Raw genomic sequence first — 27,694 nt, 5'->3', positions numbered from 1 at the left:
AAGTACAAGGGTGTTTCCGCATTTCGCCCCCATCCTCTCCAATGCTATTCACAGCAGTGTGTTTACAGGAGGTATTCAGAGACATGGATTCGGAAGAATTGGGGATAAAGGTAATGGAGAATACCTTAGTAACTTGCGATTCGCTGATGATATTGCCTTGCTTACTAACTCAGTAGACCAATTGCAATGCATGCTCACTGACCTGGAGAGGCAAAGCAGAAGGGTGGGTCTGGAAATTAATCTGCAGAAAACTAAAGTAATGTTTAACAGTCTCGGAAGAGAACAGCAGTTTACGATAGGTAGCGAGGCACTGGAAGTGGTAAGGGATACACCTACTTAGGGCAGGTAGTGACCATGGATCCGGATCATGTGACTGAAATAACCAGAAGAATAAGAATGGTGGTGGTAGTGGTGTTGATGGTGATGATGATGATGATGATGATGATGATGATGACACATAACGTAACAGGAAATTAAGCGTGCTAGCTTCTGCCTTTAAAAAACTGGATCCGACCCATATATCCACCGCCTTAAAAATAAAATCACCTTCTAATTTTGTCGAAAGCATTGTGCGAAATTAGACTGAGCCTCATCCGATCTGCACAGCCAGCACTAGGACTCCCCCCCCCCTGCCCCAGTTTATGGCCACACCTGACTAATTGCCATCCAAAACTGCAACGAAGCAGAGTTTGCCTAAACAGAGGCCGAAGCAAGCATGCGGATGCTGCTAAGATGCAAATTAGCTGACCGTTTCCTGCAGTGACACTCCACTCCTCGGAACGACTGGGCATCGCAAGTTTCCGGAAGGAACAGACGGCGAAGATAGCTCCCCTCCGGTGTCGCCTGGATGCCGGCATATGCTTTACCCACGCCGCATGGCACCGTAAAGACCGTTAATTGAAGAACAACCTCCGGAAATATAACAAAATGGAGTTGCTGCACTTCTCCACACCTTGCACTTCACACCAAAGAGAGGAAGACAGGCTGGCATTAGCGGCGCCCATAGGTGGCAGCCAGCTTTTTCCGAGGACCGCGGGAACTAGCAGAACGATCGGCCGTGATGGCGTTCAGTCTTCTCCTATTCCACGCTTGCCGCCCGTCTTTCCTTCTTAAGGCATTGTCAACTGATGCATCAAAAAATGCACTGTCCCCGCGCACGCTGCATCGACATAACTGACCAGAATCCCAATTAAGTCTACGCTTGCCCTAAAACGTGGACGTCAAAGTTATCAAATTTAGGTCTATATAGGCTGTGAAGGTCTTAGTATGCGTACTAGCCATTTACAACACTGATGACCTCGAACGCTCGACCGAAGTTAAACATGCCGTTTAAATGTCGTTCGTTTCAGAGCTTCGACGATGTTATTCCTCGCCAGAAAAGCTATGCTTTGCGCATCAGTTTCTTCTATCACTGAATATTTCGCGCGAAAAATATGCAGCCGACGTTCATGTCGCCAGTGACCGCCACATGTTGTGGCAAAAGAAATCGCGCTGACATCGTGCCTCGTCACGAAACCGGCCATTGTATGTATCGGCCATTCGTTGACCTGTCAATTGAGCGGCTCGTGCCCATACTGGGCGATATATTGCTCGCGCACATTTACCAGAGGGCAGGAAAAGATCGGAAATAACAGCTTCTTTCACAAACGCTGGCGCCTGGGAAAAGGCTAATTGCACACCACCGTGTGCATCAGTAATACCTTACCTAACCTCGTAGCATTTTGTCATCAAACGGACGTCTACGCGGTTACTGTGGAATTTTGCCGCTGCTGTTGCAACAGCAACGGCGGTATTCAACGCGCGACTGAAGTGACGTCAAATTGGCACTGGTACGGTCGATGAAGACAAACACTTCTTTTAGCGAGCATATACCTCGAGATTATAACGAGTAGTGGAGCGCGAATAGTAATTTTTGAAACCAATTCGAATACGAATCGAATAGTTCCAGGAGTTCCAGAAGTTAATCAAATCAAACCGAATATCGATTAGTTTTCGAATAATGAGCACCCTATATCACAAATAATACAAAACTATGTTCACATCCGAGTATTCTTAAAGCTACCGAGTTTCTGTCAATACAAAGTAGGTCTTGAAGCCTTCTTCACTAAAAGTAAAAATGGAGCAATAGGACCAAGCAAGCAGTTTCTTCGCATGCACATGACTCGGAATGACAGTGAATGATCACTGTATAGCCTGTAAGGTATGACTACCTAATTAATGTATGCTGCTCCACTAGGCAAGTTCCATTTGTTATGTTTATGTTATGTCCACAGCGGTGAAGGCTTACTGTAGCTTTACTCCTTTTTTTTAATTGGGTGCAGTTCACTATTTTAGATGTTGGAAACGTTTTTAAAAAATTTTCGCACTTATGAATACTGACCCTCCGATTCGAAGACCGAATCGAATAGAATAATATTCGATTCGTTATTCGATAGATCGTATATTTCCACACCCCTGATAACAAGCCCCTGCGCCCGCTCTGAGCGGCCACATCAACTTTCCAAGACTATCGGCCCTATGGCTAGCCAGTTCCCATGAAGCATTGTTGGGCTGATTTGCATTCTTTTGTTTTCGCTCTGTCTTTTTGCTGGATCACACGTGATTTCAACAGGCACCGTGTGGGTGAAAACAAATGCAGGCTGCGGGTTCCTGCCTAAATAATACCTTGGAAGAACACAGCGGAGGTAAACACATTTTTGCCGTGGATCTGCTGCAAAGTCATGAGAGCCAAGTACTCACAAAGAGCTCGCTTTGATTCATCGTAAGAGAACTCCGTGTCTCGTAAGAGAACCCGTAAGAGAACTCCATGTCCAGAGCTTCATGTCTCAGTAAGTGAGTGAGTGAGTGTCAACTTTATTATGTGTCAGTAAGGTGCCTGGGGTAGTCTCGTGCGCACGCCATCCTCTCGGTAAGCGCGTAGACTATCTTATATACCCTCATCTTTTAATATGTTCAATACTTTGAAGCATTTCTCTCGCAAATCATACCTAGTTGAAGGGAATTTTCCATGCCGCAATAATTTCTCTTGTCGTATTCGGGTGCCGATTGCCATGTCATCGGTTATAAATGCAACTTTTTCTCAAGTCCCTAAATTTATTAAGGCAGTTTTTCGCGTGCGTACCACGGCCACGCACGTTTATCTCTTTCCGTTTCTTCACCTCGCTGCGCTTTAGAACCACGGCGCTGCAATTATGCTTCAGTAATTTTCCTGTTTTTTTTCCTCGCCTAAACTCGTTCTCTTAACTAATACGCGCAGAAACAAAAGAATAGCGCTCGCATTCGATCCCATATTTGAGAAAAAATATATATACATATATATAGAAAATTATCAGTCATGGCACTCGTAGTACAGCCCTCTGGGCCGTTCATTTTTTGAAAGCAGCCTGATTGGGGTTATTATAATTACACAAAGGTATTTCTCTCTCGTGAGCACCACTCCTTGGGATAGTTACTTGGGCGAGCTTCCCACGCTAAGCATGCAGAGCTACCCTCGCACCTGCTTAAGATTTTCCTAGCCTCTAGAGCCGCTCGAGTTCCCTCTCATCGACGGGCGGCCACGTTTCTAAGAAAGTATGCCTTCCAATAACCTCGAAATGGGAAAATCGACCATTGCGCACAATATCTGTCTCTTTCCACGTAAGTACGAGGCTCTGAAAAGGAGCTATGCCGCTCCAATGTAACCTGGGGCCTGACGGACCAACCGACTGAGCTATCTCTCTGGGCAACATCCAAGGGTCACGAGTTCAAATCCTATTTTTTCTTTTTTTGTTTCCTTTCTTTATCTTTTTTTCTTCTAATTTATCACTATACGTGGGAAATACATATCTTCGCCACAACCGTGCGCACGGGGACTCGTTGAAAAATTCTTGATACACTTGTAAACTTTTTTTCTCCTCTATTATGTATAGCCACTCATGTGCAGATCATAAACTACCAGGTTTCTCCAGTTGAGTGCCATCTGTCCCGTTTCACCGAGCTCACATTGGCCGACCTTGACTGATCGAAGAAGGCACCACTGTAAGTTAAATGAGGCGTACATCTCCTGCGGTGTCGAAGAGGTAGAGTATCCGGATCGCGTGCAAAAGGACTGTGATTCGAATCCCAGTGCAGCGCAATTTTCCAGCGGATAAAAAAAAGAAAATCCGCGTGTTGATAAAATTGCATAAACAGGCCCGAAGTGCGGCCTGATCCCGGTGACCAGAAGCACTGACGCACTCTCTCACCACAGCAGGATCGGCCAACTTGGTGCAGTACTTGGCCACAACCTCCTATATGAACACAACAATTAAACCCCGGCCCTCAGTCCCCAACAGCCACGAAGCAGCTCACCGCGGCTGCGGTCAGACCTATGACGCAGCAGCGGGTGCTAAGAATCCCTGCCTCCAGACAGGCTGCCATTGGAATCTGAACCTGGCAACGTTTACCGTTAGAGCGTTATGTAGTGAGGCGACTCTAGCAGTGTTATTGGAGGAATTAGAGGGTAGTGAATGGGATATCATACGGCTGAGTGAGGTTAGGAGGACAAAATAAGCATATACAGTGCTAAAAAGCGGGCACGTCTTGTGCTGCCGGGGCTTAGCGGAGAGACGAGAACTAGGGGTCAGACTCCTGATTAATAAGGATACAGCTGGTAACATACAGGAATTCTGTACCATTAACAAGAGGGTAGCAGGTCTCGTTGTGAAACTTAATAAGATGTACAAATTGAAGGTCGTACAGGTCTACGCCCCTACATCCAGTCATGATGACCAAGAACTCGAAAGCTTTTATGAAGGCGTGGAATCGGCGATGGGTAAAGTCAAAAGAAGATACACTATACTGATGGGCGACATCAATGCCAGGGTAGGCAAGATGCAGGCTGGAGACAAGTCAGTGGGGGAATATGGCATGGGCTCTATGAAAAGCAGGAGAGAGTTATTAGTAGAGTTTGCAGAACAGAATAACATGCGGATAATGAATGCCTTCTTCCGCAAGCGGGTTAGTCGAAAGTGGACGTGGAGGAGCCCGCATGGCGAGAGTGCAAATGAAATAGCCTTCATAGTCCGCGCCAACCCAGGCATCATACAAGATGTGGACGTGCTCGGCAAGGTGCGCTGCAGTGACCATAGGATGGTAAGAACTCGAATTAGCCTAGACTTGAGGAGGGAACGGAAGAAACTGGTACATAAGAAGCCAATCAATGAGTTAGCGGTAGAGGGAAACTAGAGGAATTCCGGATCAAGCTACAGAACAGGTATTCCGCTTAAACTCAGAAAGAGGACCTTAGTGTCGAAGCAATGAATGACAATCTTTGTGGCATCATTAAGGAGTGTGCAATTGAAGTCGGTGGTAACTGCGTTAGACATAATACCAGTAAGCTATCGCAGGAGACGAAAGATCTGATCAAGAAACGCCAATGTATGAAAGCCTCTAACCCTACAGCCAGATTAGAGCTGGAAGAACTCTCTAAGTTAATCAACAAGCGCAAGACAGTTGACATAAGGAACTCTAATATGGATAGAATTGAACATGCTCTCAGGATCGAGGGAAGCCTAAAAGCAGTGAAGAAACTAGGAATAGGCAAGAATCAGATGTATGCGTTAAGAGACAAAGCGGCAATATTATTACTAATATGGATGAGGTAGTTGAAGTAGCTGAGGAGTTCTATAGAGATTTATACAGTACCAGTACCACCCACGACGATAATGTGAAAGAGAATAGTCTAGAGGAAATTGAAATCCCACAAGTAACGCCGGAAGAAGTAAAGAACGCCTTGCGAGCTATGCAAATGGGGAAGGCAGCTGGGGAGGATCAGGTAACAGCAGATTTGTTGAAGGATGGTGGGCACATTGTTCTAGAAAAATTGGCCACCCTATATACACAACGCCTCATGACCTCGAACGTACCGGAATCCTGGAAGAACGCTAACATAATCCTAACCCATAAGAAAGGGGACGCCAAAGACTTGAAAAATTATAGACCGATCAGCTTACTGTCCATTGCCTACAAAGTATTTACTAAGGTAATCTCTAATAGAATCAGGAAAACCTTAGACTTGTGTCAACCAAAGGACCAGGAAGGATTCCGTAAAAGCTACTCAACAATAGACCATATTCACACTATCAATCAGGTGATAGAGAAGTGTGCGATATATAACCAACCCTTATATATAGCTTTCATTGATTACGAAAAAGCGTTTGATCTAGTCGAAACCTCAGAAGTCATGGAGGCATTACGGAATCAGGGTGTAGACGAGCCATAGGTAAAAATACTGAAAGAGATCTATAGCGGCTCCACAGCTACCGTAGTCTTCCATAAAGAAAGCAACAAAATCCCAATAAAGAAAGGCGTCAGTCAGGGAAACACGATCTCTCCATGATATTCACAACGTGTTTACAGGAGGTATTCTGAGACCTACAGTGGGAAGAATTGGGGATAAAAGTTAATAGAGAAAACCTTAGTAACTTGCGATTCGCTGATGATATTGTCTCGCTTAGTAACTCGGGAGACCAATTGCAATGCACGCTCGCAGACCTGGAGAGGCAAAGCAGAAGAGTGGGTCTAAAAATTAATCTGCGGAAAACTAAAGTAATGTTTAACAGTCTCGGAAGAGTACAGCAGTTTACGGTAGGTAGCGAGGCACTGGAAGAGGTAAGGGAATACAGCTCCTTAGGGCAGGTAGTGACCACGGATCCGGGTCATGAGACGGAAATATTCAGAAGAGTAAGAATGGGCTGGGGTGCGTCTGGCACGCATTATCAGATCATGAACAGCAGGTTGCCATTATCCCTCAAGAGAAAAGTGTATAATAGCTGTCCCTTACCAGTACTCACCTCGGGGGTGAAACCTGGAGACTTACGAAAAGGGCTCTACTGAAATTCAGCATGACGCAACGAGCTATGGAAACAAGAATGATGGGTGTAACGTTAAGGGATAAGAAAAGAGCAGATTGGGTGAGGGAACAAACGCGAGTTAATGACATCTTAGTTGAAATCAAGAAAAAGAAATGGGGCATGGGCAGGACATGTAATGGGGTGGGAAGATAACCGATGGTCATTAAGGGTTACGGACTGGATTCCAAGGGAAGGGAAGCGTAGCAGAGGGCGACAGAAAGTTAGGGGTGAGCGGATGACATTAAGAAGTTTGCAGGGACAACATGGCCACAATTAGCACATGACCGGGGTAGTTGGAGAAGTATGGGAGAGACCTTTGTTCTGCAGTGGGCGTAACCAGGATGATGATGATGATGATGATGAGAAATTTCCAGTCAGTCCGGACGCTGCACATGCTTTTTGCGAGGTCACCCGGTCCATGACAAAGTGAGTGAGTAAAGACTTTATTTGAAAACAATGTATTGATGGATGACCTTGTTTTAGGCAGCCACGAGCCCCTGCGCCGGGGCGGCTTCTTCAGCTCTCTTGATGACATTGGCCCGCAGGTCAGGGTCGGAGCTGAGCAACACGGCCTCGCACTGCTCAGTATTACATATTTCGTGAGTTGTGTTATTTTCGGCTGGACCCGACCACGTAATATGGAACAAATCCGCTTTTTTCTTACAATACTTACATGTATTAGGGTATTGGTCCGGGTAGTAGCAGTGATAGGCCACGGGGATGGGGTAGGTGTTTGTCTGATGTCGTCTCCAAGCTACTTCTTGTCGCTTGTTAAGCGATTTGTGTGCTGGCAGGTACACTGCCCTGGTTAACCTGTAGTGCTGAGTTATTTCCTGGTAACTGACTATGCGATCCCTCTCTGATCCTAGCGTGAGCCGTCCGGGTGCTCGGTTGGCGAGTCCTCGAGCGCTGGTGTGGGTGGCACCGTTGCCGGGTAGTGAGCAGTGTGCTGGTGCCCAAATGATCTGGATTGGTCGTGGGTGTTGGTTGGGGTCTACTGTGTTTTACGGGAGCCGAGTCCCGACCTTTCGCTAAATTGCGTACTGCTCCTTTGGAATCGCTAATAACGTAATGACAAAGATCACTTACGAACGCGAAACTTTGTGAATTCTGCACTACTTCTGCTGAACCGCAAGGACGCCTGGGAAAGCAAGGAAAATATGACAATACTTATGGCTCGTGGGTGGATAGAAGCGGCTTTCGCTGTCAGCGAAGGCGCACCACCATGCTCATTGTGGAGGGTTGTTAGGCGGCGGCGTGAATATACCCAACGCACAGAAGGGCCGCGCAAGAATTGAAGGATTAAGACTGTCTTCCCCAGTCAGGCGGTGACAACAGCTGGGCTACCTAAACGATACCAGTCATTGGTGACCGCATGTGCTGTCGCGTCCTGAATGGAATTCACTCACGTCAAAGAATGATGTTGACAACACATATAAGTAGCAGGGCGCTAAATGAAGGGAGATGGCGAACCAGGCTGACACAGATGCGGGAGGCTCTTGCTTCACGATGTGCGAGTGACCTTGAAACTTTGGCAGTCGACACAAGAACGGGCCTAATAACGGTCATCTCCTTCCATCCTCGGCATGGCTTAGACGAACAGGCTGCACGGTGCTGTGATGGTCGCCCTGAGAACGCCACGTGGCTCGCGCCCGTACTGTCACTGTTTCGTCATCCTTCTTCCCTTGTACCGCAACCCAGTGGGACGGCCTTCTGTACAGACCCACGTCTATCACCAGTCCATTAGCCATCGCTGACCCAGTAATGACGTGTCTTGCAATGTACCCATCAGCCCTAATTATTTTCGGCATTATACACGTCCCTCGTGTAATACCCCAATCATGGGGCTTTTATGGAAACAAAAGTGAAAGTTAGAGCTGGCTGGGCGGGAATCGATATGGCATGCCATCACCTGACTCGCACTTTGTATCCCTCTAAATACGAACGAAGGACTGCGTTTCGTCAGGAATTACAACGTATTATCCTCATTAACCTCTTATTACATCTTCATCCTAGTCCCACAACAGTGGCAATGTGTTCCAGTCGGACCACCATGCTGCATCTAATTCCATTCTTTTCAAAACAAAGCATGGCCAAATTAATTTTAAGCCTTTAGGACTACGGCTTAGTTCATTATAAAGGCGACATGAGTAGCAAAGAATCATACATAAACACAAACTTACCGGCTGAAGTTTTGAACAAGTTTCATGACATTTACTATGATGTCATAGTCCTCGACAAACACTGTAGTTGATTCTGTGAATTTGAAGGAAGGGTGCCGGAGCAAGGTATTAAAAAAGAGCACCCAGTTGAAACCCTGCGAAAAAATAACACCACATCCGTTGACAATAGCTTGTTGGCCGAAGTTCAACACAGCTGAAAGAAGTTGCACAGTAGTACCAAATTTAAGCACCTCTAAACCATTCACTTATGCAGGTATGCATTTATCAACTTGCTCACCAGTGTGGCGACCTTCGAATTTTGAGAATCGCTCAATTATTAACACTTCTGCAAACTGACGGAGAGACTAATTCCATAGTTATCAAAGTGATGCCAAAGAAACGAAGTAAGGCAAACACAATAATCACAAATCTGTACATTCCACCCAAAAGCAAAGGGGACGACCTACTCCACATTCTCTCAGCAACAAAATATTTAGTGGGCACCAGGCATAAGGCAAGGATAGTGGGTGTCTTTAATGCACCACACATGCTATGGGGATACGCGAAAACGTCGCCCAAAGGGTTCCTACTCGAGCGCAACGCAACGGCCTTGGGCTTACGGGGAATCAGTCAGATCGGCAAACCGATGCGCACGGGTAACAGCGTCAGCAGAGACACAGCGCCCGACCGTGCCTTTGCAATTAACATCAGAGACGCACAATGGGTTTCCTTTGACGAAAACCTGGGAAGCGATCACGACATAATCCGAGTAGCGCTCTCCACGCCCAACATACGGAGAACAATAGGAGTGACTAAATTAACTGACTGGCCTCGTTATAGAGAACTCGAGAGCGCTGGAGGAGTCGGATACAGCCCCGACCAACATGCGAGGATGGACTGAGTGCCTTCGACGAGCACACGGGGACACCACTAAAGCCATTGAGCGTACAGTGTAGGTGCCGGTGATAGACTCTCACCTGGTCAGCCTGTAGGAAGGGAGGCGGAAACAGGCCAAGAGGTGGAACAGACAACGTCTAAACAAACACCTGAGACAACGCATCGCTCTCTTAGCAGAGCAAGCCCAAGGCCACGCCAACGAGCTCGCTAAAAACGGGTGGGCGACGTTCTGTGGAACCCTATCAGGAACTCTGGGAACGACCGATACGTGGCGAATACTATGAAGCATGCTAGAACCGATGAGTATGCGTACTGAGAAAAACAAGAAGCTCCAAATAATAGCAGACAACTTCGAGGGTACAGACTAAGATCTAGTCCAATGCTCGTCAGAAAAAGTACATAGAACCCTCACCTGCCACGGGATCGTCGTACCCGAAGAGACAATACGCGGGAGAGGCGAACCATATATTAGACGAAGAAATAAGGTACGCGGAAGTGTATGAGGCGGCACATTCCGCAGTTAAAAACTCGGCACCGGGCCCAGACTCGATCACAAATGCAATGATTCGAAACATGGATTGGTAGCCTCAGCGAAAATAACAAAGAGTTTTAATAGCGAGTGGTGGGCCAAGGGAGACTTACCCCAAGAGTGGAAATTGTCTAAAATAATCGTGATCCCCAAACCAAAAAAGAATCCCTCAGTTGATACACTACGGCTGGTGTCGCTCACGTGCTGCCTGGGTAAGCTCTATGAAAGGGTTATCCATAGCAGATTGCAGCGATACCTGGAAGAGCGGAGCTGGTTCCCGGACTCCATGATAGGATTTCGCATGTGTTTATCTTGCCAGGACGCGTTCCCCCTACTTAGAGAGGAAATTCTAACTAATATACCGTACGGCGACGAGAGACTAGTCCTAGCACCAGACCTCAAAGAAGCCTTGGACAGCGTCTCTCACGCCGAAATATTAGAGGAACACGAACTCGTGGGTTGTGGTGAGCGTACATACAATTACTTAAGAGCATTTCTTTCCAACCGCGAGGCGAGCATCAGTATTGGCCAAATCACTTCGGATTTACTTAAAATGCCTGACAAAGGAACACCTCAAGGAGCTATATTATCTCCTCTTCTCTTCAACACGGCGATGTGTCGCCTCGCGCGTGATCTGGATCGGACACCCGACCTAGGATACACGCTCTACGCGGACGAAATCACGCTGTGGACGAGCAGAGGTTCCCTAGGGGATAAGGAATATACGCTCCAAAGCGCACTATTAGTGGTGGAGAAATTTTCTACATGAAGTGGCCTGAAGTGCGCACCCGAAAAATCTGAGGTCATCCGGATACACGCGAAAGGCTACAAATCCAGATGATCGATTAACATCGTGGCTGAGGGCCAATCAGTCTGAGAGGTACCCACGATGCGAGTCCTTGGTTTGTCGCTTCAGAACGATGGGAGAGCACTACTCAGACACAGACACTCAAGACCCTCAAATTCACAGCCCACAACATAGCCCAAATGATACGTCGCGTGACGGATCGAAAAGTGGGAATGCGAGAAGACGATACCCTAAGGCTCGTACAGGCCTTAGTGGTTAGTCGAATCACGTATGGCTTACCGTACCAAATACTTAACAGGGAGGAGGAAAAGCAGGCTAACACAATAATCCGAACCGCTTTCAAAGCTGCTCTGGGCCTGCCTAAGTGCACTTCAACGGAGCGCATGTTAGCTTTGGGAGTGCACAATACGTTAGACGAACTGAGGCAGGTCACCCTCATGCGACAGATGGGGCGCCTCAGCTTCACAAAAACTGTTAGGGCAATATTGGCTAGACTCAATATCCCAGCATACCCCATTTATCTCACAGAGCAGGCTGTACCTCTCCCTCCTTCGATGAGATCCAAAATTACAGTAGCCCCAATTCCAAAGAATATGCATCCCAAGAACAACAAAGAAAGAGGCAAAGCACGCGCACGACACATTCAATCAGCGTACTCTAATAACCATAGGCACAACACGTACTACACGGGTGCAGCTGTGCATGCAGAAGCGACCGGGCAGCGCTACAAAAGGACGTACGCCCTGGCAGTCGTGAACGCGATCAGCCAACAGCAAATTACCGTGTCGGCCACGATGGGATCCCCCACCTGGGCTGAAATATTAACAGTGGCGATCGCACTCGCTCACGCGGAGCGTTCGCAAAGGGACTCGGTCGTGGTCACGGACTCCCAGGAGAATGCCGCATGTTTCTCAAGCGGCACGTGACTGGCTAGCCTCGCGATAATCCCCAAATCCTTCAACCACCATCATCGCCTACTCTGGTGCCCGGGCCACGCCGGAGTACAGGGGAACGAAAAGGCTAACGCGTTAGCTCGAGGGTTCACTAACCGAGCGACGGCGTCCTCTTCTAACCCCAACAACCCGCACTATCCCTCACAAAATTCCACCAATTTAAATGCCAAATACATCCTCGGTCATAAGCGCGGAGTCCGCAGAAAATACCCGCCGCCTCACCCACAACTTAGCGGGGAAGAGGCCGCCGATTGGCGTAAAATACAGACCGGGGCATTCCCCCATTTAAAATTGCTAAACGCCCTGTATCCCACTCGTTATAGGGCGAACTGTCCTTGGTGCGGTGGCATACCTAGCCTAATACATATAAACCTGGGAGTGCACTAAGCACCCTCATAAGCGAAATACGAGCAACACAATGGAGCAGAGGGAGGCCCAGCTCGCCCGCTCCGACCTGGCAGGACAAAAGTCCTTAATTAGCCAGGTCAGGCAAGCGGCAGAGGCCAGTGGGACCCTGGACTGAGAGGCTCCGACCACCCCTCCTTCAAATATTTTCCATTGCAATAAAGTTTGTTATTATTATGCAGGTATGCAAGCTTTCAGCCTAACTGCGCTGCTCTCGTTAGTAAAAGTAACCCTTGCTCTCAGCGGGAATGCTTTTCTGAGATTCTCGTTACTTGATAATATTGGGTGGCATTTTCGTGGGATGTAATTTATATTTGGGAGGGCATTAGGATATTTTGATTTAATGGCTGGTGGTCTCTCACATCATGGTGTAGGCTGTTTATTAGCTAAATCTGACTGCCTCTCCAATCTTGACGCGACGTCACAGCCCTGTCTGGAGAAAATTGTGGGCAGTTTCTCACTGCTAGCGTTGTCTTAAGATCATTTAGGTGGTGGATATAACCGTTGCCTTGGTTACAGATTCTTATTATTTGTTTCATTTGTCTCACGAAAATTCCTAGCTTGCAGTGTCGCGGTTGCTGACTGGTGTGGTCTAAATACGGCTGGCTATCCGTAGTGTCATTCTCAATTTTCCATTTCTTCTGTAGACCATCGTGTCGAGGAAGTTGATTTGTCTAGGTTAGTGGCCAGCAGTAAATTTATTCCTCGGGTGAAAGCGGTTCAAATGGCTTTTTAGGTCGGTTAGCCCGCTTGTGCTGTGTTCCCATATGGTAAATATGTCATCAATGTAACGCAGATGAATGTGTGGTTCCTAATGGGTATGATTTTATCACCCGCCTTGGTTCCTCAGTGGCTATGGTGCTGGACTGCTGAGCACGATGTCGCGCGATCGAATCCCGGCCATGGCGGCCTCACTTCGATGAAGGCGAAATGCGAAAACACCCGTGTACTTAGATTTAGGTGCACGTTAAAGAATCCCAGGTGGTCGAAATTTCTGGAGTCCTCCACTACTCTGGAGCCCTCCACGCCTCATAATCAGAAAGGGGTTTTGGCACGTAAAACCCCATAATTTAACCCAAATAATTATGATTTTATCAGGTTTTCTTCAAGCCGTCCCATGAAAATGTTGGCATGCGTGGGAGCGAATGGTGTTCCCATGCTTGTGCAGAAAGTTTGCAAGTAGTCAATACAGTCGAATTCACCATAGTTGAACACGAGAACTAACTTAAGGGGTGACAAGTAAACATAAGGAGCATGCGCTTGAGGAATGACTGCTCAGTACTTCCATATGGTTTCAATTCCTTCACTCATGGGTATGTTAGCCTAAAAGGCAGAAATATCCAAAGTGATTAGAAGCGCGTTCGGAAAGGATTTGGTTGATGGTAATGCCCTTGATAGCTTGAAGGAAATGGGGTGTGTCTTGAACAAAAGACGGGAGGGTGGCGGGGATGTTTGACGGGTGGTAACTTAAGAATGTAAATAGGGACTCTGTAGGTTTCTTGTTATGAGACACTATAGGCTGACCTGACGTTTCTCCTGTATTTACTTCTTCTACGGGAACCTTATGTATTCTAGGAAGAAGATAAAAGCGACCTGCTTTATTGTACTTAGACAGCCTAAAGCAATATTGTGATTGGGTGATTAGTAACTAGACACAAACCCACTACTGTACTGTGCGCAATATCGCTGTAGTCTGAAGTTGGGTTAGAGTCGAGTATTCTGTAATGGATGTGGTTGTTAAATGCCGCATTGACTCAATAATTTTCTTTCAAATTATCTTTATATACAAAGCAAGGTCTGGGCACTGTTCCGCTTCCGGTGTCCACGTGAAAGGTGGTCCAAGAGACTTTCTGTCTTGTTTTTCTACCTCTGGCCTATCGGAACTCTGTTATATTCTGTTATAACTCTGTTATATTTTTGTGGAGTTGGTATTGATTTAATGCGTTGTTCGCATGGCAAAACGTAAGACCGCGCTTCAGGAAATCAACTTCATCGGAGCTTCAGGAGATCAACTTCAGGAGATCAACTTCATGTGTATTTTCATATGCAAGTTACCTTGCTCTCGCAAAGTCGGTAAGTAAGTGTTATCTCAGAAAAGCATTCTTGCATTTTGCATGCACATGAATAGGCGGCATCGAAGTTGGGCCCGAGCTAAAGCCTCCTCTTTATCTAAAACATCTATGTTGCATAATTAACGTAATGTTAGGGCATTAGGAGAACCGCTCTTAACCTAATTAAAATTGTTTATCCAACTGACTACAGCAACCAGACATTTGTCATTCTAATCCAGCAATGGGTGAAATCAAGTAAGGTGTTCCGCGGGGTCCATCCTAGGGCCTCTTGTTTTTTGTTATACATTAATGGAATAACAGACGTGCCTCTAACACCTCAACTAATCATGCATGATCATGACACATCTTTTTTTCTGGTGGAAACTTGATTACTCTCGAGCAGGAAACAAATATTTGGCTCAACAATCCTTCGGACTGGCTAAGAGCAAATAATTTGGAATTAAACACTAAAAAGACAAAATGCCTTATTTTTCAGCCTCGTAACAAGGGTATTGATGATAGCTTAGTATTACAATTTTTTGATGAAGTCAATTTACGTTCTACGTCTCACAGGTTCCCTAGTGTTACGTTTGAAGAAAATTTAAACTGGTCCAGTCATGCCGGCTGCATTAAAACCAGCGTTGCAAGATTCATCGGTGTTATTAATAATTAAGGCACCTATTACATTCTAGATTAAAAAGACAATTATACTATAGTGTAGTGCTTTCGCGCCGCCAATATTGTTTAGTTCTCTGGTGTGCCGAGACGAAAACCAACATCCGCAGTTCACCAGCCTTGCAGAAACGCATGATTCGTGTAATTGCGAATGCGCCCTGTAGAAGGCATTCCGTTCCGCTTTTCAAGAAGAATTGTATTTTAACAATGGAAAACCTTAATAACAAAGAAACAGCCTTTGCAATATTTAATTACGTAGGACTTAATGAAAGCCCCTTTTTCATAGCATAGCGTCCGAATGAACATAAATACAACACAAGACACATAACTTAAAACAAGGCAAGATCCCTACAAATTACGGCATGCAGACGCGAGTATTCATAGTTCGTGATTTTCTAAATCATCACCCGGCCTTATTTATTTATTTATTTATTTATTTATTTATTTATTTATTTATTTATTTATTTATTTCGTGTACCCTCAGGGCCAGGGGCATTAAAGATAGGAGTGGTTACATCAATTACAGAAAAACAAGTACAGTTCAGCAAAATGGTTATTTGTACAGAAATAGATGGCTCTCGCTTATACAATGTTATCTGAGTGTTCTTGGAGTGCTCGTTAATAAAATGAAATACAGCGCATACAGTGCAGCAATACAGTGTTCCGGTAATACAAAACAGTGATACAATTGGTAGTACAAAAACATGAATTAAATGCTCCTGTTTATACAATGTTATCTAATGCTGCCATGAAGTGCTGATGGTCAACAATACTAGCAGTTGAGGCGGGTAGGCGATTCCATTCAGCAGATGTACGCGGAAGGAATTAATGAGATATGACATTGGTATGGCATAATGAAATTCCAACTTTGTTATTGTAATCTAACCTTGATGAAATGTATTGAGGAGGGCAGATAAGTTCATCGCCAAGGAAAGCATGATGAAATATGAAAAAGTGAAAGTCTAAGGCCTTTACGGCGATACGCTAAAGATGGCAAATCAAGCTTCAATTTCATTGCAGAAGTGCTGGCACTTCAGTCGTAATTAGAAAAAAAACGAAACGAGCAGAGTTATTTTGCACCGTTTCTAATGATTGAATTAGGTTTTTCTGAAAGCGATCCCAAACTGCTGCAGCATACTCAAGCTTTGAGTGGACTATTGACTTGCAGAGCAATGATTTCAGGGGAGACGGTGCCTTAGTGAAATTGCATATTAGGTATCCCAGCATGCGATTAGCATGTTCAATTACGTGAGAAACGTGCATAGACCACGAGAGGTTGCCAGTAATATGGATACCAAGATATTTGTAGGAGGAAACAGGGTCTAAGGGGAGATTATTAACGCATTAAGAAGGAAGCTGGTTAGAAGCTGATTTTTTGATATTTAATTCGATTCACCATGATTGGCACCAAGTAGAAATAGCGTTTAGGTCGGATTGAAGAAAAAATATATCAGTGTCGCATATTATTTCCCTGAAGATAACGCTATCTTTGGCGAATAAATAAATGTTAGAGGAAACACAAGAGGGTAGATCATTTATGTAAATTAAGAAAAGGAGGGGACCAAGTACCGACTCTTGAGGTACGCCGGACTGTGCTCTGCTTGGTTGTGGGTTTGAGTCATTAGCAAAGACAAACTGTGAACGGTTTGAAAAAAAGCACTCAAGCCATGCAAGCAGTCTGCGATCAATGTTAATTCAATGCAGCTTAAACAGAAGGTTATGGCACAATTTGTCAAACACTTTCGAAAAGTCTAAAAATAAACAGTCGCCAGTTGAAGAGTGGCCAAGAATGACGTTTAGCTTATGCGCAAATAAAGCTAGTTGTGTTTCACATGAATATGTCTAGCGGAAGCCATGTTGCGATGGTGAAAACAATGAATTCGTTTCAAGAAACCTAGCAAGATTAGAGGCAAGCATATGTTCTTACATCTTACATGGAATGGAAGTGAGAGAGATAGGGCGGTAGTTATATGGAGAATGCTTGTCACCCGACTTATGAAGTGGGATCAACTTCCCGATCTTCCATTCAGCAGGCAAAGAACCCTTATATACCAACTGTTGGAATATCATTTCTAGAATGATGTAAAAGTAACATATTGTGCTTTTCAAACATTTCGCGTTTATGAAATCGTGTCCTGGAGCAGAAGACCGTTTTAAAGATGAGATAATTGATACGACGGCTGCTGGCTCAGTGATATGGGAAACATTGCTTGGTAATCGTGGTCGTGCGCGGATGGAAGAGTAATGTCTGTAGTTGATGAAAAGTTGTGCATGAAAACATCATTAAGTGCGGACGCACAATCATTAGTTGGAATAACCTTTCTAGAGATGTCAATTAAGGTTATCATGTCATCCGCCTTGTGGTAATGACGCGCCAGAATTTCTTGGTGTCGGTTTTAAGCATTGATGGCAAAGTATTGCCAAGAAAGTGATCCTTGGCTTGTTTAAGTACGGCAACATACTCATCTGTCACCAGTTTGAATTTGGTCCAGCTGTTTACTCTTGGTAAACGCTTGGCTAATTTGTGCAGACGTTTCTTTTTATTAGAAAGGCGCTTGAGACGGATGTTATACCATGGGGCGTTTAGATTACATGCAAGAGTGCGCAGTGGGATGTATTTGTTAGTTCAGAAATTCTTGCAGCAAACCTATTCCAGTTGGTCTGAACGCCACGGCTGTCGAAGTTGTTTAAAAACACGTCTAAAAAAGAAGATAATTTGCCGTTGATGACTTCAAAGTTTCCCTTCGCGTAGTCTCGAAAAGATTTGAATTTTTTACCGGTTTTTGGTCGCAAAATATTTATTTCAAACGAAAGTGCCGAATGGCCACTCAAGCCGGATAAATACACGATGTCGGAAACTAGGTCAGGCCGCGATGATAGTACAAGGTTAAGTGTGTTCTCAACGGATTCGGTAGTTCGTGTGGGTTGAGTAACAAGTTGTGACAGTGAAAAGATCGAGCAAGTGTCCAAGAACTCATTGGCTAATGAAAAAAAAGGTGTAAAGTTGGAGGTTCAGTGTTGCGTATTATGTTCGCTAGATTAACATCGCCAAGCAAAAGTAAAGGTAATGTAGCATGACGAGATGTAACAATGTTAATGATATCATGCATCTCATTTACGAAATTAGATAAATAAGTGGAAGGAGGCGGTAACAAACACCAATGATTATCTTCTGGCCATTCATTTCAGTGATGGCCCAAACCGTTTCGAGGTTAGTATTGACATGAATGCACTGAGATGGGTCAACATTAGAAATGGCTAAGAGCACGCCGCATCCCTGACCCTTCGCCACCACTGCTACTATCAAGCAAGGCCACAATCTACCAGCAGACCGGCAACTATTTCCACATCGACCCACTACAACTACTGCGCCCAGCCTTCTGCGCATCATCGTCGCCAACTGTGTCGTCACATCGCAGTGGCAACTTAAGCGGCTGTCCGAGCGTCAGCCCGTTTAGTTGGCACGGAAGCAGCATTCGGAGCAGCATGGCTCATGCAGCGCACCTTTCCACTTCGCAGGCCTTCTTTGCGTTCTTGTTGCTGCTGTGTCCGTGCACAGCGTATTCGAAGAATGACCCTTCGCAACCACTGCAACTATCAAGCAATGCCACAATCCACCAGCAGACCGGCAACTGTCTCCCCATCGACCCAGTACCACTACTACGCCCAGACTTCTGCGCATCATCATCGCCAACTGTGTCGTCACATCGCAGTAGGAACTTAAGCGGCTGTCCGAGCATCAGCCCATTTATTTGGCACGGAAGCAGCATTCAGAGCACCATGGCTCATGCAGCGCACCTTTCCACTTCCCAGGCCATCTTTGCGTTCTTACTGCTGCTGTGTCCGTGCACAGCGTATTCGGAGAATAACCTTTCGCCACGACTGCTACTATCAAGCAAGCCCACAATCTACCAGGAGACGGGCCACTATCTCCACATTGACCCACTACAACTACTGCACCCAGCCTTCCGCGCATCATCCTCGTCAACTGTGTCGTCACATCGCAGTAGGAACTTAAGCGGCTATCCGACCGTCAGCCCGTTCATTTGGCACGGAAGCAGCATTCGGAGCACCATGGCTCATGCAGCGCACCTTTCCACATCGCAGGTGATCTTCGCGTTCTTGTTGCTGCTGTGTCCGTGCACAGCTATTCGGAGAATGACCCTTCGCAACCACTGCTACTATCAAGCAAGGCCACAATCTACCAGCAGACCGGCAACTATTTTCCACATCGACCCACTACAGCTACCGCCCCCAGCCTTCTGCGCATTATCGTCGTCAACTGTGTCATCACATCCCAGTGGCAACTTAAGCGGCTGTCGGAGCGTCAGCCCGTTTAGTTGGCACGGAAGCAGCATTCGGAGCACCATGGCTCATGCAGCGCACCTTTCCACTTCGCAGGCCTTCTTTGCGTTCTTGCTGCTGCTGTGTCCGTGCTCAACGTATTCGGAGAATGACCCTTCGCAACCGCTGCTACTATGAAGCAAGGCCACAATCTACCAGCAGACCGGCAACTCTCTCCCCATCGACCCACTACCACTACTGCGCCCAGCCTTCTGCGCATCATCATCGCCAACTGTGTAGTCACATCGCAGTGAGAACTTAAGCGGCTGTCCGAGCGTCAGCCCGTTTAGTTTGCACGGAAGCAGCATTTGGAGCGCCATGGCTCATGAAGCGCAGCTTTCCACTTAGGGAGTGTGTAAAAGCCTTCCGCTTTATGCTAAGAAATGTGACGACCCATTTTTGCTGTTGCTTCCGTGCCAACAAGTGCTCTGTGAAATTGTCGGAGATATTTTCTCTATGGCGTAGCTCTTAATGCACTCAGGTGACGTGGAAACTAATCCGGGTCCTACTACGCGTACTGAGGCGTTATCTAAGCTGCAGAATTTGCCCTGAAGTCCTTCTGAGGAAGCAGAAATTCGTTTCCTGCTGTTAACTCTTTGAGGCACAGAAGTTTGTTTTTGCAAGAAAACTAAATTTTAGTGAACAAACTGCACAAGGCTACTGAGAAAATATATATACGCAAAACTAAAAACACTCACATATGGCAGCAATGATGATCTGAGGTGGTCACCTGAGGTAACCACTGTGCTGGAATGGGGTCTCCGTTCACTTTCTGTGAAACACGGCAAAACATTTTTTGTCCTCTCTTAGACAGAGAGGAACGTTGCATGTTTCACACCTCCATGTCGTCCTTGATGGGTTTGCTTTTGTGCTGCATTTTGCGCATCGCCTCGGCGTGCACCTCTTGGGTTGGTGCTTTGATCCTACGGCCCGGACAACTGGCGCTACATATCACCTCTTTATTTCTACTACACAGCTGCTTGATTTACTTCCTTTTGGGGAACAGACTTTTGCTTCCGCGGTCAATGTACAGATTATCTCTTCTAAAATCTTTCAAGCTCATCTTCTGAACCCCTTCCAGTTCAGTGTATATTAGGAAGGCGTTCACGATGCAGCATTCAAGGAAAGGGAAAAAATTCGGTGCCTGCATTTTTTTGAGTTCCGATCAATCTGATATTGGTTCTTTCTTTCTTCGAATTTGTCAACAAAATTCATGTTTTGATTGTTGTCTGTAGCCCAGGCATGGTGGTCACCCCAGCTGACCACCATCGTAATGCTCATTCACCGCACAATTAGGCCCTGACGCTCCGTGTCAATTGTACAGCAGCTCTTCTGCCCATGGAAGCTACAAATTATCTAATTATTAACGCCCTAATATATGTTTTCAACTTGAGATTTGTAAAAAAGCTTGGGTTCAATCGCACGTGGCTGTATTTCAATTGCTGCACGTAAACAAACAAAAAAAAACAATATAACCAAGGAGGTGGCTTCACCTGATATTAACACCAAGAAATTAGCGAAAGAAACCGGCACTAGTGATTATGAATTTTACCACTGTGGGGCACTGAAGAAAAATTTTGAAAAGGTGGTCATCTGAGGTAACCACCATGCTGGAAAGAGTTAAAAGACCTTCAGGCTCGTTCTTGCTAAGGGTCAGGCCGAGTTCGTCAACGACGTCAAGGCTATTAAGGTCGGTCAAAAGAACATCGAGACCAAACTGGAATGTATCCAGAAAAGAGTAAAGAACCTTGAAAAATAACAAATATTTTGCACCATCTCGATGATGAAATGACTGGAATTCAGGCGTCGGCATAGGCCCAAACAACTCTGCTTGATTCTTTACTACAGCGCCTTGACGAACTTGAGGACATATCGTGACGCAATAACCTCATATTTCATTGCATCCGTGACTCTCGCGAATCGTGGGAAGAGTCCGAATTATGCATAACAGAGGCACTAACAGACGTAATCGACAGCCTGCCTGACACGTCAATAGAACGTGCTCATCGCATTAGTCACTACCCGCCTTGTAAGTGTCGCCCAATTGTAGTTAAATACACCAGCAGCACCACTTTCCGTGTTCGCACAGCTGAAAGAAAAGGATGTTTCTATCCCCGAAGATTTTTCGCTCGCTACCCGTCATGTCCGTAAAAAACTAATTGAGTACGCTAAAAGCCAGCCCCAACCATGCTCTTTCCAGTTACGGTACACCTAACTAATTATGAATAAAAAAAAACTGTTCGTAGGTAACCCGGCAACAGACACTATCAACGAGCATGTGCCATATGGACCACGAGATAGCCGCTTGCATGTCAATTCCCCGCACACGCCCAGTTAGGAAAACGTGAGTGGATGTGGACGGGAATCATGCATCGTATCTGTCTTGTTTAATAATATTCGAAGCACCATGAATAAGCACACGTCCTTAGCATCTGCCTTAGAGACTTGTAATGCCGACATTTTTGTGCTTACCGAAACGTGGCTACATCCACAGATTCAAGACAACGAAATTATTCAAACTACACACCATTTTTCACTGTATCGTTGTAACCGTACAATGCGTCAGGGAGGCGGCGTGCTCTTCGCCATTTCTAAAGATTTTCCATCTCAGTGCATTCCTGTCAATACTGATCTCGAAACGGTTTGGGCCATCATTGAAATAAATCGCCAGAAGATAATCATTGGTGTTTGTTACTGCCCACCCCCTGCTTATTCATCTAAAATCTAATAATTTATCACTTGCTGTGATAAATGAATCACCGTCCCTAACCATTAAAAAAAGTGACCATGTATTTCTTGCCACTTCAGGTATGACTGTTCATTCTTTCGTATACAAATTGAATTCAATATTTCTGTGCACGCCGTTGCTCACCGCATGAGTGACGGTGCCACTTGCGTCTTTGGTTGCCGTGGCGTCTTGCAGCTCCGCAAGCGTTGGGCTCTTCTTCAGCTCCTCCTCGGTCCACTTCGTGTTTTCCTTTCAATGACAAGACACCCACAGCTTGTCAGTAGCGCTTAGATAAGTAGTCGCAGACGTCCGCATATGCGGAAGCTTTCGGATGAAATTAACGCACAAATGCAACGAGGAAAGAGAGATCGATGTTTTTTGCCATATACTACGGCAACAAGCAATGCGGGTAATAAGGTGGTGCCAGAATATTTGCTCTTTTTTTATTCAAATGCATAACATTTACATTCTGGTATTGTATTCGCTAAAATTGTTACTTTCAATAAAAGAAAATGGGAATCAGGAGGTAAAGCAGACAACAGAAAATAAAAATACAGGGGAAGTTAAAAGAAGTTCTCTTTTTGAGGTTCCACTTGGTCGCAAGCCAAAACGCGTGCACTATATTAAGCCCTACGCAAGGAAATTCCAGACCATAATGGCCACTCGTATGGTGTTTCGTGAGGCTGCATGTGGACCCAATACGCTCATAACGGCGCAGACGCCAGAAATCTTAGCCTGGCACCATCTCTCTACTACAGCGGCTTGAACAGGAGAGAGATTCGAAGGAAGAGCAGGCATTGTTCAATGTGGCTTGTGTTTGCCGCACCGCTACATCATGTATCATTTTAGGTTTTACGGAATTTTTAAAGATCCCCGGTTGCAGATCACATAATTTTAGTACTTTATCTCGATTATTCTGAGAGGCAAACATTATTTGTACAAGAAATCGAAACTCATACTCGAGTAATTTACAAATTCACTCGTTAACCTTATAATTGATTAGTTTGCGGCACATATGGCAATTTATGCATTATAATCTGAGTAAGCAAGGCGTATCTACTTGGAACGCTACTCTAAAATGACATTAGTTTGGAGGCATGCGCTATCAAACTCGCCGTAACATTGCAGTGTTGTCCCACTTACATTTTAACACTGCGCTATTTTATGCATTGAAGCATAAACGTAACTGGAACACCTGCGTATTTTGTCCCACACTTTGGGAAATTATTCCTCGAAAGAGGCCCACACTTTGGGAAATAATTTCTCAAAAGAGGCATAATCCTAGAAGTGAATATCAAGTGGCGAAGTCCTCCAAACTCACCGGCTGCAATTCTTACATTGCAACATGATCTGCCAAGAAGTCAATGAAGATAATTATTGATTTTTGTAAATTAGTTGAATATGTGTTTCAATTTGTCGTGCTAGCAATGTCCGGTTCTTCGAATAAAGCAGCTCAAAGACAAGAATTACGCTGTCTGCCACAGACAATTAAAAATATTCCGTAGAACTTGAAAATGATCACCGCGTATACAGGCTTTCGCAAGTAACATTATGCACGCTCGTAAATAATAATGGTGGGCCCTCACGATAAGATTGATAAGATCCTGTACCACGCTGCTAAGATCTTGTTTAAGATCGTAGTATGTATAAAAAAAATTGATGCTTCACTTTTACCAAGTTGCTCGAAAGTTTCATATTTCTTGTATTTTAGCTAGTCAGTTGTTGATAGTTTTGATAATGGCCAGATTGATACCCATAAGGTTTATAACGTCAGATAAGGCTTAGTAACGATTTAAACTGGTTGGGTCAAGTTTGATAAGACTGATAATGACACAGACCTGCGTGAAAATGAGCAAGTGGCAGGGTGCTTACGCATACTTAGACAACTGCAGTGGAGTTTCTGCATAACATTTTATAAAGAAAGGCTATGAGCGTGGCAAACGTCGTGATTTTGCAAATAAGTTCTTCAGAGAGGTGGACATACTTTGCCGGTAATAGTGTGTGTATCAGAAGAAAAATTAGCGAAGAAACATTATTTGACGTTTAATTTGCATGTTGGGGGCAGTTGCCTAAATGGCAAATTTGGAGGCAGCACCGTTTTAGTGTACCCTCATTTCTTATTCTTGCAAATAACAACTCATTCAGGGAATTTATCAATCAATTTCAACTATAAATCAGGGCAATACGACACCAAGCACTCCCTGAGGACAGGAAAGGCGGCTTCATGATCACATCAGTCCAACCATGGTTTCGTCCATATTTCTTTGCATTCTGCTCTGTTAAATGATGCCCGAAGGCTTTTACTGAGCGGCGATGTGGAAGTTAACCCTGGTGCCAACGCATGTTCTCAGCGCGATCCTGCCTTCCAAACCCGGTTCACAGATGTTGATAAACAGCCCGAGGTTGCGAAAATGCTCTAGGAACTCCCAAATGGCCAAAAGAAACTGGCTCTAGACATTGCTGAAATCAAAATGTTTCATTCGTCTGTCAACCTGAGGTTTGAGAGTCTGAAAGCTCGTGTATACTATCTGGAGGCACTCTCAACGTCTAGTGATGCGCAGGATTCTAATGACAACCTATACATTCAAATCCCGCAATTAAAGAAAACCCTATATCAATTCTCTTGCAGAAACAACAATTTAGAAAACAGGTCGCGTAGAAACAACATTATTATACATGGTCTCAGCGAGGGCCCTAACGAGATTTTTAAGGAACTTTGTTCCAACATGGCTAAGTACTTCCAGGTCACTCTTAAGACCGCATGTCCGCGTATCGAAAGCTGTCATAGACTCGGCAATAAAGTCAGAGGCCGGTCAAGTCAAGTTATGATGAAGCTCCCTGATTTTCAGGATAAGGTGCTGGTGCTGAGAAATTGCTAATAACTTTAAAAAACGAGCTTTCGTGTATCAGAAGACTTCTTGCCACAGGTGCGCAATATTCGGAGCAAGTCCAGGGGAACATTCTGCTCTCGTAGAGACAGTGCCTCATCTTTCTAACTTCGAATTGACCGTGTATTCATTGACAAGGTACAATACGATTGGGATAGCACATCCAATACTCTCGTCAGATCATCTGCTGGCTCAAATAAACCCGCCGAAATATTTGCTAGGACCAAATCCCCTTGACTTCAGGGTACTGGCAATAAAGTTTCCATTTAAAACGCTAATGAAAAAGACTTGTCAGCAATAACTGCAAATTTCTTTCCTTGGTCTCGTCTTACTCGACACATTTATTGGTGTTACTAAGACCTGGCTACATGATGGTGTACATTATTCTGAGGTAACCCTCTCCCCCCGATTTCAAAATGGTACTGCGTGACAGAAAATTCGGGAGGAGGAGGCGGTGTCGCTCTATTTCTTCAATCTCATCTTCACTTTTCTGTACTCCATGCCCCAGCTGATACCGAGTCTTTGTGGTGTAAAATTCAACTCTATGATATGTCTGATTATAGGGGGTCGTTTACCATCCCCCTGGATGTACTGATGAGCATTTACACAATCTATATTAATTTTTTGCATAGTCATAATACTTATTCGTCCAACGTTATCTGCATGGGCAATTTCAATGCTCCTCCTGTTGATTGGTCATCTATGAAAGTAAGCGGACACGAAGTAGCGATCGGGCGGGAGTTGGTCCACATTTCATTGTCCTGTGGTCTGCACCAGATCATTCAAGATTTCAATTGGCAAACTTCCGTCCTTGATCCTGTCTTTCTTACTACATCTCTTTTTAACGCCGGTTATGAATACGATGTTAATGACGGAATATCTGACCACAATGCTGCGTTAATTTCAGTTTTTGGCATCGTCCATAAATTCCGTTATATCTACCGCACATTTCCTGACTTTACCTGCGCTGATAATTTGGCAATGGCATACGCTCTATGCGATTCCTTTCATGAGTTTGAACTAATAAGTGCCTCTACTGATACTAATACTTTGACAATTTCTTCGAAAATGTTGTCAGTAAGTGTACCAACCTTTTCATTCCTTTAAAACCAAAGAAAACAAATGCTGAAATTCCTTGTATGACTAGGGACGTTTTGTTTTTATCACGCCGCGTGGCCAGGGGCCCTATAACGTAAAACTATTCCAATATGTTTCTATTCCAATTTCCTGACGTCAAATTTGCGTAACCACTGACGCAAGCACCGGGCGGTCACCCATAGGGTTGTCTGAACAGACCAATGAAACGCTCTCCTCGTTCATAGGAGGTCCCTTTTGTTTGCTTGAAAAACGAATAACATTGCCTACACTGAGCGGCTTGTTGTATCTAATTGGCTGACAAGAGGCGACGAGAACGCTCAAGTGGAGAGGGATTCACTAGGGCAGAGCCAGTGCACTGAAAACCGATAACCGGATGAAGAGGGTGGTGCCGGCGTCTGCGATTGGTCGGCTTTCCCTTACTTAGCTTGTGGTGGCTGGTCGAAAATCGCGGCGGCGTGCAACGGAAGCTTAAGAATGACGCTAAAATTGACCCTCAGCAAAGAAGAGTTGGCAGAATTAGGTAGTAAACGTGTCGAAAGTGCTTAAAAACGCTACACGGTCATTCAAGAAGTTTTATTATACGCAAATACACCCATGCTCTCCGGCAGGTGCGAGTAGCCAGCATCTCAGCGATCGGCGGCAGCTATCTTTTATTCCTTTCGGAACGGGGCAGCCTGCGGCTATTCCGAAAAAAATTCAGTTTTGTTCGGCATATTAATGCATCTTCATCGCGTACACGTCACTTTGACGCGGTGAGTTCGTGCGGTTTTGTGACGTCGAGTGACAGGCAGGTGAAGTGGGTGCAGCCCGAAAACTTTTTTACCAATAGCCGAGGGCTAATGGCGAAAAGGGGTCGAATCAGAAATAACTGTTTTTCTTTTTTTCTGTCAAATCATGCATAATCAGTGTGCACACATCATATCAGATGGGGAGGTATTGCGGTTTTTGTAACGTCGCGTGACAGACAGGTGAAATGGGGGGTGGTCAAAAAAAGTCTTTGACCAATCGCGGAGGGCTGATAGCAGAATTGGAATAGAAAAGTTTGGAATAGTTTTACGTTATAGCGCCCCAGATTACGTTGATCGAAACGCTCTGGTGACTCAAGAAAACTCACGCAATTCCGTTGCGCCAAAAAGGAATTCTTGTGGCGACGAGCGACCACGTAGACCGGTAAAGTCTCGGACTCTCGCATGAGAGGAAAAACTGACACTCGATCGCTTAGCGTAGCATTCTTTTTTAATAATTTCCTTCGGAACGCTAGACCGTGCCGGAGCGTGCCAGCCG

At 45.2% G+C, this 27,694-nt stretch overlaps 1 protein-coding gene across 9 annotated transcripts in view; it reads right to left on the bottom strand.

Moving 5' to 3' along the window:
- The window catches only part of LOC135918500 (uncharacterized), a 349,800-nt gene that overhangs the window by 161,397 nt on the left and 160,709 nt on the right, over positions 1-27,694 (bottom strand). For all 9 annotated transcript variants that reach the window (XM_065452107.1, XM_065452109.1, XM_065452112.1 and 6 more), the window contains 2 exons: positions 22,569-22,673; positions 9,056-9,189 (listed from right to left, as the gene is read on the bottom strand). In XM_065452107.1, the coding sequence (XP_065308179.1) occupies positions 9,056-9,189; positions 22,569-22,673 (239 nt within the window). The remainder of the gene's footprint in view (positions 1-9,055; positions 9,190-22,568; positions 22,674-27,694) is intronic.

The sequence above is a fragment of the Dermacentor albipictus genome, chromosome 7 (assembly GCF_038994185.2).
Source record: "Dermacentor albipictus isolate Rhodes 1998 colony chromosome 7, USDA_Dalb.pri_finalv2, whole genome shotgun sequence".
NCBI classification, from domain to species: domain Eukaryota; kingdom Metazoa; phylum Arthropoda; class Arachnida; order Ixodida; family Ixodidae; genus Dermacentor; species Dermacentor albipictus.
Note: the sequence above shows the minus strand (reverse complement) of the source record. Positions and strands in the feature narration are given on the sequence as shown.